A 14,488-nucleotide genomic window follows, 5' to 3' on the forward strand; every position below is an offset into this window, starting at 1 on the left:
TTTCTGGTTTCTGTTCCTAGTCATGTGCACTGTTGTGTAGCCTGTCTTGGCCTTATATGTGTTTCATGAACCCAGTATGTGTGCATCTGTGTCCATTTGTGTGTGTGTGCATTCATATGTTTGTAACTGAGCATGTGCATTTGTACAGTCTAACACTGGAGGTAAAAAGGTTGTGCATATGTACTCAAGTATTTGGCTAAAAATGGTGTATTGTCTGAACCTAGTAAGGCTGTGCATTATATGCAATTGTTTATTTCACTGTGTTACAAATCACAGTCTTTATTGCCATATTTTTCATCATTTGGACTATGTTTTACATTCTTCCACACAGCGTGGATGCAGGCAGGAGATATGCATGAAGACAACACAAAATATGGAGCAGAGTGTATGTGACCAATAATGAAATCATTGAACAAGAGGAGAGCTCCGACCACCCAACACAAAACCAGGTGCCCATACTATTAAAGAGAATCTACCTCAGCAAAAATCATGTTAAACGGTACAAATAGAGTCTATGACAGTCATAAAAGTACAGCGGGGTGCTTAAAACAAACCCCAGACACAGACATTGTTAAACATTTGATATTTTGTTGCATATTTAATTGAAAATTTAGTAATAAAAGTTCTAAACAGGAGAAAAAATACTGGAAAATGTAAAATGATGCAAAAAAGTGACATTTGATTAATTGAATTTAAAACAAATGCACTATAATGTGATGTACTTTATTATCTGGATATTAAATGCCCTGTATAGGATTTGAGATTTTTGTCATGTTGCACAGTTTCAGAACCCTGTACATGTGTGTTAATGTGTGTGTGTGTGTGTGTGTATATGTGTGTGTCCATGAGGGTACATGTGGTTGTATGCCTAAAACAGTCTGTGTGTGTGTGTGTGTGTGTGTGTGTGTGTGTGTGTGTGCACGTGCGTGTGTGTGCGTGTGTGTGTGTGTATGAACTCAGTGCTCAGCAAACAGGCCTTGAACCTGGGCCAGCTCTGTGGTGGTGATGGTGGAGTGGAGGGATTGACCCTCTATAGCTTAGAGAGCCTCTGCACAGTACACACTCCTCTCCCCTCTCCTCCCCATCTCCCCACACTCCTTCCCTCCCTCCCTCCCCCATTCCCTGCTGCCTAGCCCCAAGTGCCCGCAGGCGCTAGAGATGCACGCATGCGTTTCCTCACTGTGTGAGGCTTTGTCTGTTTGTGAGCGAGGATGTACAGTGTGTGTGTGTGTGTGTGTGTGTGTGTGTATGTGTGTGTGTGTGTGTGTGTGTGTGTTAGCATGTAGATGAGTGTTACTGTTTCAGTGTGTGTGCGTGGATGAGGATCTGTGGACAAAAGAAGCAACCGTGTCTACCTCTTCTCTCACTTGGCAATAATCACTGATGCTCCTCTCTGCTGCCTTTATGCTTTATTTGTGTGAACATTCCTATTCCATTTTCTCGTTGTGCATGTTTTTTGTTTGATAATGTACAGAAAAGTCTGTGTTAATTGGTAAAACTTCCAAAATAAATACAATTTGGATTTCCCTAGTCCATTTATCTGACCACAAAGGGATAATATTTCACCATAACACATCTCTTTTGACTATTTATGGTGCCTGAAGTCAGTTGTGGTGGTTTAATTTGAATGTTAAATTTCATACAAAAAGGTTGATTCTCCTAGGCTTTGATTAATACAAGAAAGCATCATCAACATTTTTAACCCCAGTCTTTTGTCAGGTAATATTGTAGATGTTTTCCTTGTTCTGCCAAGTGTTGGGGTTAGCAGAGCAGGTATTGTATTTATGTGTACAGTAAATATAACTAACAACCCCCTCTGAGATAGATTTCCATTTTATTTTATTTAAACATACTCATTAATGCTATGTGGAAATTGGAATGGAGAATACAAAACATCTTAAAATACCAAGATAAAACATTTGCACACATCTTTACAGTTTATATACCTGCTCTGATGCATTGTACTATACTGTTATAAGTGTTCATTCTCTTCTAAATACTTCCAAATGTTTTACGATGGACCACGCTGATGCATTTGTACGATACATCTAACCAGTGTGACTCAATTTTGGTTAATCTTTACCACAGTATTAAAATTTAATTAGAGAAAGTTGGCTTAAAACCAGGTGACTTGGCACCTTTTAGAATATTTCAAAGCACTCTGTGTACTCAAAATACTCCTGTAAGCTCTTCCTGAGATCCAGCTTTAATAAAACATGTTAGCACTAGCCTATAAAGCCCATCCCATGCACGGTGTTTTTCATATATTTAATTCCAAATTTAGCACCATTCCCAGTTTTCTCCTTCTCACTCTTAATCTATGCTTTTCCGGTTTAACTTCTCCTCTGCACCATCCTTAAAGCTCCCCTCTGTTGCAGCACAAGCAAATATTCAGCTCCATTCCCAATCCCGCCTCTTGCCCCATTCTCAGTGCCAGAAACACCCACAGTCCCATTCCAAGCAGCAGGTCCAGCACCACCACTATCCTCTTGTCTCTCAATTTAACCATATCCCCCACTCCAAAAAGCTCCAATCGCCTCCCCAGTCTCAGTCCCAAGCATAGTCCCAGCCACAGCCGGGGCTTCCATGTGCGACTGACACATAAATAACCAAGCCTGTCCGCCACCCAGGCAAATTCAAATGCACCTGTCAAAGTGATGAAGCACCCGCCCGCAGGGAAGCATTGTTTACATTTTCACTCCACTCTTCACAAAAGTGAGATTCTAATTATTTTCCCACTGTAAATTAAAGCCAAGTAGGACAGAACTACAAACCAAAAGGATCATGGCAGTGGCAGGAGAAAACCCCAGTCCTCCTATGTCTGAATTCCTCGAAGACTTAGGAAAAGGTTGGAGATGGTGTGTGGGCGGTAAAAAAAGAAGGAAGGTCAGCTACATTTGTCTTTAAGTGGGGAGATAGAGAGAAATCGACAGAGAGAGGGGACACGAAGCGTTCGCACAAGCTCTGCAGCAAGTCCACTTCTGTCGCGCTCATTACAGACAAGGTCTAGAGGACTTCAATGAACTGGAATGCATTATGCCCTCACATTTCATACATAATAATGTGCCAAAAATGTGCTGCATTATTTTTCATACCAATGGACACAGAGAAAACGACAGGGAGAGAATGATACAAAGAGAGCAAGAGAGGGAATGGAAAAATTTAATTAGTCCATGGGAACATGCAAATGGAGGTAAAATTAGACAGAGTAAGGTAGACCTGGGGAAGTAAGAGCATGAATGGTAATGATGGCTATCTAGTTTGGATCAATCATTAAGGGATGAGGGGGACTGGCAGGCCTGTTTGTGCCCATGCCTTAGGCTCCTGTCCTGGACAGTCGCCAGCCCGGCTCAGCCTGTCTGCCCATGGAGACTTCTCCTTCCTTCAGTCACTCATATTTGTAGTATCTACTCATATATCACACACTGAGCTAAGCACGCCAGCTTCACATCAATTTCTACATATAATTCACTCTTGGGATTGATGTGTCCCCCCCATATGGCACTGTTTTTAAAATGGTGGCTTAAAGAAAACATTACTCGACTCGCGGTGTTTTCTGATTTGCTCCCCAGGCTTCTGATTAGTTCCCACTTTGACACAATGTTTGGAATTTTTTGGCATCAGTGGAAAATAGCAGTTTTCTGCAAGGTCAAGGGGTCAAGTTTGGGAACTGTTTTCACTGTCAGCAGGGACATGCCAGATGCAGTTGCTACAGAAATGTCTTTTTTATAATGGTCAACTCTAGACACTGTGTTTATATCCAACATGTCACAAAGTGCAGAAAAAGGTCAGCTAGTGATATTTGTGACACTCAAGGACATGTGAGGCAAATATAAAATACAGTGTACCTCTCCCAGACATAGCTATTACCAGACCTGTCTGTCACTCTGAGGAGGGTTACTATTTAATTCCCAGAAACTGTCTGCCCTCTTTTTAGCTGTTAGTTGCAAGTTTAAATCCTAAATTAGTTATGAATATGGGTCACTTTTTAAATATAACACATAAGAACATCCCTTTTAGAATGTGGTGCATTGATGTGCAGTGATGCCTATTTTTTGCCCTCAAACTAGCAAAACAGACAAGTGTCATCATGTCAGTGACAGCAATTTAAAATTCATCTCATGACACATTTTATATTTATACACTGATTACAAGTCACAGTATCTTTTTTTTTTTTTTTTTAATAAAGAAAACCTTTCCACAGGCGCCTGTATTTAAGTACTGATTGCTTTTATTCTACATTCATATGTGTTATGGTATGATTTGGAAGGTGTGAAATTGCATCCTTTTCCAAAAAGACAGACAGACTATATTTGTGAGCCATGGAGCCATGTCTGCAGCTGTGCCATCCCCACTTCCTGTGCCCCTGTCCCTCCCTCCCATTCCCCCTGTGCATTTGCGGTAATGTCTACAAATCCTGAAATTTATGTCCCTGCTGGAAAACATGGTTTGCCGTTTATAGTCCTCCTCTAAAAGAAATAAGGCCCGTCTCTCCTGATGCAAGTCAAGGGACTGATGCAGACTCTATCAGATTTCTAAATACAGACCCCAACAATAAATCCTGACTTGATTGGGTTTGAATTGGGTTAGCTCACTTGAATGCTATCTGCTTAACCCACAGCTGGCCTGTCTGCTCCATGCAGGCATTGAACCTAAATCAGTCACTTAGTGCTATCAAATGGAACAATGGTGGAGTGGAGAGAGCACTCAAGCTAGGGCTAGAAGCCAGGCTAGCACCATAACGCAACACAACAGACCAGAACAGAGTAGTGTAGAGCAGACAGGCCCTCTAATGCTCTTTCCTTTTTGTGTCTTTGCAGTGATACATCCTGAGAGCCATGATGCATTGCATGAAATGGCATCACCCAAACCAAATACACAAACACCTTTTCAAGCTTTTGTCTAGTCTTGTCAAGTGGATTTCACGTGCTAATTAGCGTAGGATGATGGCATGGCTAACATCAAAAAAATCTATTTTCATGCAAGCCAAAATACATACACACGCACACCACACAGAGGAATTTAAGCAGGTGTGTTTAACCAAAGTGACTTAGAGTATGAAAGCGGAATCCATGGTGGTTCTATCACCACTGTACAGCTTGTTTTTTTTCAAATCCTGGTCACACTTCCTGTGGTTCCACACCTGGCCAGCAGAGCAGAGCCGGGAAGGATGTTTTCTCACTCAGTGTATTTTCCACATTCGTGACTTAAGATGTTTATGAATTCTTACTGTAACATAACTGAACTGAGACCCATATTATATGGAAAGACCCTGGATTTTATGCATACTCCCGGTTGTGTTTCCTCAAAAAGAGGAAAAAAAGCACCGAATCAACATACACACACTATCCAAACAGACTGATTGCTGCCTTGCAGAGGTGCTGATTACTCAAGGAATTCAGGTAATCAGTTTCCCCCAGTGTGAGCTGAGGCCAAGCTGGAGGCAAGGCACAGTTGAGGCGATTTCACTAATGAGCGTCTGAATTAGCACTGAAGAGATGCATCCCCATTTCCCCCTAACACACATGCACAAACACACACATGCACATACATACACCTTTCTTAAATTTTCTTGGCTAGTCCTCTTTCTCTATGCGCTCGTGACTCTTTGACATTTTGACAATGAGGTCCTTTCTACTCACGGGCTGTCTGGTTTGCAGTTTATGCAATGTCTCTAATTACGAGTGGGGTAATGACTCCCACTGTTTTCTCGATGAAGTGCCTAGAGTTGTGTTTGGCTAACCGTTTTTAAGTGCGGGGTGACATCGATACACCACCAAATTAAACCTCTCCTTCAGCTTGACCCTGCCACTCACGGCCCGGTGAATGAGTTTGCCTTTTTCCTTTTTCTGTATTTTTAGACGAATCATAATTACGCAGCCAATTAGGGGGTCACCTTGAGTTTTAAAAACTACTTGCAAAACTTCCTCCACTTCAAGACTCTGACTGTGTGTGGCTCAGTGTGTACATCAGGTTTTACCAGTTTAACTCCTTGGCTTTAAAGTTTATGTTAAGTTAACAGTTGATTACGGTGTACTGTATATGACCCCCTATAGCACATACATATATGTACACATACATGCATGAACACACAAGTCTTTCATGTTGACACTTAGAAAAGTTAAAGAATGCAGTAGTTTTTTTACATTTTTATGCGCACTGTAGACAGGTGTATAAACAGAGGTAAAACTGCAAAAATAATAGCATCTAAAACATGAATTTGGGATTGATTTAGCACAAATTTTCTGAATATTTGTAAAATAATAATGTGATTCATAACATCTACCATAATGCATTTGATCAGCAGACATCTAAGGCTTACCAGCAGACACTATCTAAGAGAGAGCTTCTATGATCTTCACACATGGATGAGTTCGAGTTACATGACCTATATAACATGTTACACGCTCTGCTTGCTCCCCCTCGCCTCACCCTAATAGAGAAGGGCAGCGTATTACAGGTGTGTAAGCCCCCAATACACACGCAGACAAACATTCATAAACAAGGCTGCCACCAGGATTATACATAATGTATGCATCACTGCAAACACAACCTGTCTCTTTACCTGCCACTGATCAGGCCCCATAGGACTTATGCACTACTAGGAATTATTATGGTGATCACAGTACACCAGTAACACCAGTGATGCTTATCTGGTGACTCGAATTGTATGTAGTTAACATAAAATCACTGTGATTCAGGTGGTCAAGTTGGCTTTATGATGTTTTTGGTGTCTCTTCATACTGTATGTCCTTAGGTGGCCGTTTATGACTATATCTGGACAGAAGAGGACCCCTTAGTGGGCGCTGCAGCACCAGGTGATGGCCAGCTGAGGGAGGGTGCCATCCTACCAGAGGGCGAGATCAGCACCCATGTGGCTGTTCATACCCTGTACTTAAGCGGGCTCAAACAAAGATACAGGCAATTCTTCCGACAAGCAGACGGAGCTATTATTGAGGTGAGACACTGTACCATCACATGCATCATAAATTCATTGCTTTATTTTATAGAACTTTTCAACATCTAAAGAATTTTTCAACATTTAACAATTATAACACTTATAATTTCAAGTAATGTGTTCATAACACAAAAATTGACACCAGACATGATAAACACCCCCCCCCCCCCCCCCCCCCCAAACAAAAAAAGGGAGCAATTCAAACAAAACACACATAACAAGACAGTCAAGACAGTGCATCCTGGTACATTTAAGGAAAAAAATAACAAACAGATCAATCACAATGGAAACTGAAATGTATTTACAGTTCCAGGCCAGGTAACATATTCACATAGTGGAAAAGACATTCCCATATTTTGTTAAATTTGTTGACAGGGCCATTTAGGGTGCACCTAATTTTTTCTAACTGTATATTAAGCATGATGTCTCTGATCCATTGATCGTGTGTTGGAGGTGATGAGTCCTTCCATTTGAAAAGAATAGTACGCCTAGCAGGTCAAGATGAAAAGGCCACAACTTTTTGCAGATTATTGCTTTATTTTTTTCAGTTTGAATGCAGTAAAACATTTGACCTCCCAGCATAAACTAACTTAAATAACTAACAGTCTACTGTATTAAGTGTCTGAGTAAAGCACCAACTAATGTATAATCCTGTCAAGATAATAATAGTGTAGATGATGATAAAAATTGGATTTTTTCAGCAGTTTGTCTCAGTACCTGGTTAAGCGTTAATACCATCATGCAGATCATCTTAATAATAGAAATTGGATGTATGCAGACAGATTAATTTTACCGCACTGGGAGTCATTTGTGAGGGGAAAAAATGTGACTATTATATGATGTATGTATTATGTGATGTATTATGTACTAATTCAACTGAAGTTCAGATGGTTTGTCACTTATCCAATCTGAGACCAGTTTATTCTGTCTCACATTTAATTTGGACCTGTTCTATCTGCTTTTAATTTTATGAAATACAATACTACGTCACACCTGTTTGTGACTTATACGCAGCTCCAACCTCTGACAAGACAGGCGGGTCAGAAACAGACTGATTCACAGATTGCTCCCTAATTAAAAGTAGCGCTTTGTGACAACTGCTGCAGTAGCAAGAATTCATTCCTTTCCTCAATCATTTTGTCAGTTCCCCAAGAGCAACCTGGATTATTGCAACAAAATTAATATTTTGAAGTTTGAATGTCAGAGGAATGAGGAAGGAGGGGGTTATACGCGCTAACAATTAGCTCTGAGGCTCTGTTGCGTTCTAATGGTTCTCCGTCATAATTTGAGTGATGGTGAGTTTATGTGAGTAAACACACAGCATGGTATATTTATTACTGGTGTCGGACTGTCTGTGTGTGTATGTGTGTTGCCTCTAGACCTGTGCATAGCAGATGAGACATCTGGGGGGAGTCGTTCATAGTCAAACATAGCACATACATTAACACAGTGACTCCACACAGGTCTTTTCTTCTATAGAAAAAAAAAAAAAAAGAAATTCTACAGAGTGTATCAAAGAAAAACTAAACATTTTGAAAAATTACCCCCAGTTCCGCATTTGATAGTTTTTGGAATTTTCTTTTATGGATGTCAGTAGGTAGGGGATTGGTGGATATTTGTCCAAATTTACAGACCCAGGTTTTCATGCATGAGTGAGCAGGGGCAAATTGCGCAGTCCAAGTTAAAACTGGTTTGCGTGAAGTAGCCTTGGCCTGTCCTCAGTTTCATTTTCACACCTAAACAAGTTGAATGAACTTTGAAAGGCAGGAACAGCTGCCATGGCTAAAGAAATAAAATTGACATGGTGGTCAAAGTGTTAATGCTGTAACCTGGCAATTTTGTGGAAAACAAGATGGATGCCCATTGGCCCCTCCCATCAGCTTTGATTGGATTTAAATCCCACCACTACTTCGCGCAAACCAGTTTTAACTTGAATTGTGCAATTTGGCCCTGCTCACTCATGCATGAAAACCCGGGTCTGTAAATTTGGACAAATATCCACCAATCCCTTACTTACCTACATCCATAAAAGAAAATTCCAAAAATTATTAAATGTGGAACGGGGGGTAATTTTTCAAAATGTATAATTTTTTTTTGGATACACCCTGTATAGCGGTATACTTTTACTAAACATATACATAAATGCAGGTGCTGGTTAATAATCCACTTTTAGTAAAAGAATGAAATCCTGGCATCTAAACTGCTGCATCTCTATTCTTTAAACTGTGTTCCTCTGAGGCCACTGTACGTGAAAGTAAGGTGTTCTTGTCCTTGGAAAAACACATGCACACTCAAACTCTCACACTTTCTCTGTGTTTCTCTTTTACTTTCTGTTGCTATCAGTTGCTCTCTTTTCTCACACACTGTGTCCCTTGGGTGTAGCTGTCTGTTCCTCGCAACTTAACAGGCAGGGACCTCCCTCAGTAAGAGATGCCGATGGCGTCCTCTTTCACCCGCTGGTAGTGGGGAGCGATAACACCAATGTGCAGCATCGCAGAGAGAGCATGATGCCATTCCTCTTCGCCTCGCAGCACGGACCCCCACTTTACATATTCAAAACTAATCCTCCCCTGAATATATAGACTGGGTTTATGTATAGAGGAAGATCCAGGAATCACCAAAGGGCATCCCCGGCACTCCGAAGAACACTTGAGCTGATTTTATTAGTGCTTTATATAATTCTCGAAGTGATATAGACACTGCGACAGGGTGCTGTGTACAAACTGGCCTTAAGATGTAAGGTGACAGCTCCTCAGAGAGAAATAACAGCGGTGCAGGCACTTCTACAAAAATTAAATAGATAAAAAATATAGAATGACATAGAAAAAGACTGTAGTGGATGCAGTGACCACAGTAATGCAGCGAAGTTCCCCTCTGTTCTGAGATTTATGACATTTTAAAGCAATTTTATGGGTTTCCCTGCATATGGCTTATTACTTTATTCACTTATCTGAATAAAAGCCTGTTTTATGATGATGTGGTTACACTGTTATGTTACCACACTAAGTACTACGTATCATGGATCCTGTTTGAACAATAAAGATTCATGTAATTTGTTATTATGTCATTGAAGCACACAAGGCATACAGTATTCTCACAGGCTTGTATTTATAGCAACATAAATAACAGCTACTTTTATATTGTTTTATAACATTTTACATATTCACTTTGAACAACAGATTACATTCATGTATTTCTCTTTTTTCTGTTTTCATCTACATTGTGTTATTTGATTGCATAGTGCTAGTTTAATCTTTTAACAATAGTATGGATGACATTTGAAACAGGAGGCCAACAGTGACAAAAATATATATCTGTATTTGACCATTTAATAACGTGCCTCCATTCTCAGTCCCAGTTAGTTAAAAGACTAATCCTGCTACTTAAGAAGTCTGTTTCCATTTACTGAGGAAATATTGACGGATGGCTCATTTCCTTTAAAGAGCTCTGTTTTCGCAGGCAGTGTCCTGGACGCTAATGCCCCGGAGGACCAGCTCCTCCCTTAGACTAACATGACCACAGCTCCAGGGGCCAGCAGCTTTGCATAATACCGACACATTTACACCCAAAATTTGTCTAAACGAACACCTTAAAAAGCTCGTCCTGGAAGAAATGCCCTGAGCTATAGACACTGTTAGACTGTTTGGAGCAAGAAGAACAGTGAGGTGTGTCCTGTTTGATTTGCTATAATGTATAAGACTGAGCAAGAGTCATGTGAAACTAAATATTTCTGTTGTTTATTCAACCATTATTGAACCAGTTCTGTTGACGGAACTTTTTTTTTTTTTTCCTTTTCTTTCTGTGTTGCATCGTTAGCAAAATATGGGAATGGAGAGGAAAGAGTGAACTTGAAGTTGTGCGTGTATATAGTGAAATATCACGATAATGAAGTCTTTATTGAGTTGCATATTGAATTCTGTTTAAAGAATGTTAATATTAATGATCCATCATATGCTCTCATTCAGTGTACAGCCCAAGGCTGGTGTCTGTAATATTGACCATGTTGAAAGAGTCTTATAGCTGAATCACAACAATACAAAAAGTTAAAGTAACGTTCCCATCAGTGTGCTCCAATAAAACACATTAAAGGTAAAGTGAGGTGTAGCTTTTCAAACACTCATTACCTATAAACAGATGTTCCACAGCTGCCAACTCACAAAAAGCACTGCTGACAACAACTGTTAGGGCCGAAATTATGCAGGGAAATGCATCTATATAACCTAGGACCTTCAGAGAAGGCCTCATAACCACTCTGTCTGAAGAAACAAGATGGCTGATGAAGAAATTAATGCAGGCAAAGTCATTATCTTCCCTCCTAAAACCACAGTGGGTTTATGTCCCCCTGTGTCGTTTTTTCTCCCGGGCTAGCATTTAACTGTCGATGGACTTATAAAAAGATAGGACAAGCCAACTGTGCTCCTTTTGTCTCCTTCCCTCCATATGGGAGGCAGCAGCATATGCAAGAACTGGCTCAGCTTCTGTAAAACTTCCATTAAAGATGCACAACTAAGGCTCTGCCAGCTTGAATATTACCTCTCTCCGCAAATTATTTATGGCTCGGAAAAAGCGCTGATGATGAGCATCTCCTGCGACTTGTATAAATAAAAACACTTTTCTTTGCAATTTCAGCTCTATTTTTTTTCTTTTCTTTTTTTCTTTTTTTTTTTGGCAATATGCTTAACCATTTGTAGAAACAAAAGGTATGCAGTTTATTCTCATAGTGAGTAACTTTATAGTATTTGGTGTTCTAAACTTTGGGCTGTTCTGATCAGATAGGAGTATGTAAAAAACAAATAAGCTTCTGCTTTCATAAGGGACACCTCATCAACATGATATGCCATCAGATCTCTCATTAACAAGGACTCTTTGTCTTGAGTCTCCATGAGTCAGCCCTTCGTCCGTCTGCACATGATGACTCTTTGCCAGACCAATATTGACCTAATTTAGCATGCAGAGAATATGAAGAACTTAACCTTTCCAAAAACACCTTGCAGCAACATTAATTGACAAACCGCATCAGTCCCCCCCCACCCCTCTTTTGTAATTACTCTGCCGTACGTTTGATTGCCGCTGCGGAGCTGAGGACCCACGCTTCATTTGCCGTGAGGTCATCGCCAGCCCTCAGAAATATGAATATGATTTATACAGGAAGTGAGTGCACTCTGTATAATGTGTATGCTCTGTGTGTGTGTGTGTGTGTGTGCTGTCTTTTCTGCAAGTGATGTGTGTGACTACAAGAGACACACACAGAGAGAGAAAGCGACAGAGAGAGAGAGAGAGAGAGAGAGAGAGAGAGAGAGAGAGAGAGAGAGAGAGAGAGGGGAATGTCCTTGGCTTAGTACTGTATGTTGCATGAGGAGATTAATGCCTCCCTGGCAGCCATATCTGCTTAGCAGGAGGACTTCTCCAAAGTACACTGCATGTAATTATCTGGCAAGTTTATACTAGTTTTAGATAAAGAAGCACTCTTTGGCACATTTTTCAAGTTTGCTCAATTGCTTCTCTATCTGTGTAATTTGCAGTTTGCAACTTTAGAAAAATGCCAGCATACGTTTTAACAGTTACTTAATGTTACTGGTATGAAATATAGAGCTGGAAGTGTGTGGAAAGTTTTCTTAACACATCCTTCAGTTAAACATTCATTTTTTCTTATTTATGTAACACAGTTTAATTTATTTCCTCATAAATACATAGTAAAGATGTATGATTTACCATTTTATCATAGATCACAGCAGTGAGGTTTAACATGTATTTCATACTACTAAATATAAGTAGGCCAACCAAGAGTTGTGAGACCTATTTCCCCTCTGGGACGAGAAGTAGTTTGCCATATAAAGTCTCCATTTCTGCTTCTGCTCCAAGTTCATTCCACCAGGACAGAGGTAGAGACTATGCATGACAACACTACTCATGGGCCTCAAGGAAAATTGCAGTTCTCCTGCCAATCTCAGTCACTGTCATCCAAGTTTAACCTGTACTTTGTAAATGCTTGATACATAAGGCCCGGGGGTCTCCTGAAACAGTTTGTCATTGTTGTACTGTTCATTTATTGGTAAGTTTCTGTACATGTTTCCTGGATGTGTGGTGCTGACAGTAATGTGTTTGGGGTTTTGCTGAAGGTGATTGGTGACATGGAGGGGGTGGACAATGCGACGAGGATGGTACCCTCAGGTCAGGCCTCTGCTAAACAGACGGAGGACAAGGAAGGCACAAGTGCTACCCACCAGCTCCGAAAACGGAAGAAACTTTTTGGACGTAAGTGCTGTTTTATAATAGAATATCCTGTAACTTCTTAATAAAAAAAGATGAAAATGTACAGTGCAGTATAACTTGTAGTATTATACAAGTGAATACACAGAATTCCCACATACATTTATGCATGTGAATGTCAGTCTTACCTGTGCAATCCTTTCATACTGTTTGCTTGACAGAATTACCACAGTTTAAAGGGCTATTTCTTGCCTCCAGGGTCTCACCGTGTAGAGCCAGTTGGAAGTGGGTGTTACTCCAGTTTTGCACTGCAAGATCTCAGCCAATGACAACAAAGTAAACTCAAAGATACGTCAGTTTGACTTGAGGTTCTCTGTACATAAAAGCAGTTGATATGTTGTGTGAAAAATTGGAGGATTGTTTAGTGTTTTATGTACATATTAATTCTATCGTTATCTAATCAGCTGTTATTTCTATACTAACAATGCATGTGTACACAGTAAATAAGGATGAAAAGAATGTACTTATAACTGTCAAAGTATAAATGTTAGAAGCCAAATATTGACTCATCTTATAACAAGGAAAAAATGTGGTGCTATTAGTTATGTTGCTCATGCACACAACTTGTAACCTAATAAACAATGTTCAGCAACACTTCTAATGAATGCGGGTCGTTAGGTGTTCAGTGCTTCCCCAACACGATGAAAAATGAAGATTCTAAAAGTCACTAATCAGAATACGAGTGATAAAATATCAATATTGGCCTCACATTAAGCGGGATAATATTCAGGCCAGCTTGATTTGTATTGAATATGTGTCTGCTAGCCGGTGCTCAGTGTAATGAAGTGGCTCACAAATCAGGACATAATGGCCGCCTACTTACACATATTGCTTAATTAAAGGTTGTGAGCTTATTAGCATGTGTCTCTGGCACAGGGCGCAGGGAGATGGGGATTGGGACTGATGTCGTTGAGGGCCAGGCTTTAAAGGTTTTATAGATAGCTAACCTATCATACTAAACCCATAGCCCCCCCCTAAAATCGGATCTTAATAACCTGTCATTTTCATTGATGATGATTCTCCTTTATGGGCAGCCATTACAGATCAAGTTCTGGGTCTTGTTGGATGGTGATAGCGGCCATTCATGCTCGTCATTAACAGGAACACACCTTACTTTGGCCTTGAAGTTGCTCTTCATCTCCGTGTTTAAACCATCACGGCCATGGCCTTGGGGTGTGGACTGCATTCCAAGGGCCAATGGACACAGAAATACACAAATGCATTCTCTGTTTTGCTTACACAAGTGCACAAAGCCTGGAT

General features: G+C 40.3%; 1 protein-coding gene across 1 annotated transcript in view; it reads left to right on the plus strand.

Moving 5' to 3' along the window:
• ofcc1 (orofacial cleft 1 candidate 1) overlaps positions 1-13,820 on the plus strand; it is an 81,454-nt gene extending 67,634 nt beyond the window's left edge. The window contains exons 22-24 of the mRNA XM_030123941.1: positions 6,758-6,958; positions 13,078-13,213; positions 13,427-13,820. Coding sequence (XP_029979801.1) covers positions 6,758-6,958; positions 13,078-13,213; positions 13,427-13,497 — 408 coding nt within the window. The 3' untranslated portion in view covers positions 13,498-13,820. The remainder of the gene's footprint in view (positions 1-6,757; positions 6,959-13,077; positions 13,214-13,426) is intronic.
• The last annotated feature ends 668 nt before the right edge of the window (positions 13,821-14,488 follow it).

Source organism: Sphaeramia orbicularis, chromosome 20 (assembly GCF_902148855.1).
Source record: "Sphaeramia orbicularis chromosome 20, fSphaOr1.1, whole genome shotgun sequence".
Taxonomy (NCBI): Eukaryota; Metazoa; Chordata; class Actinopteri; order Kurtiformes; family Apogonidae; genus Sphaeramia; species Sphaeramia orbicularis.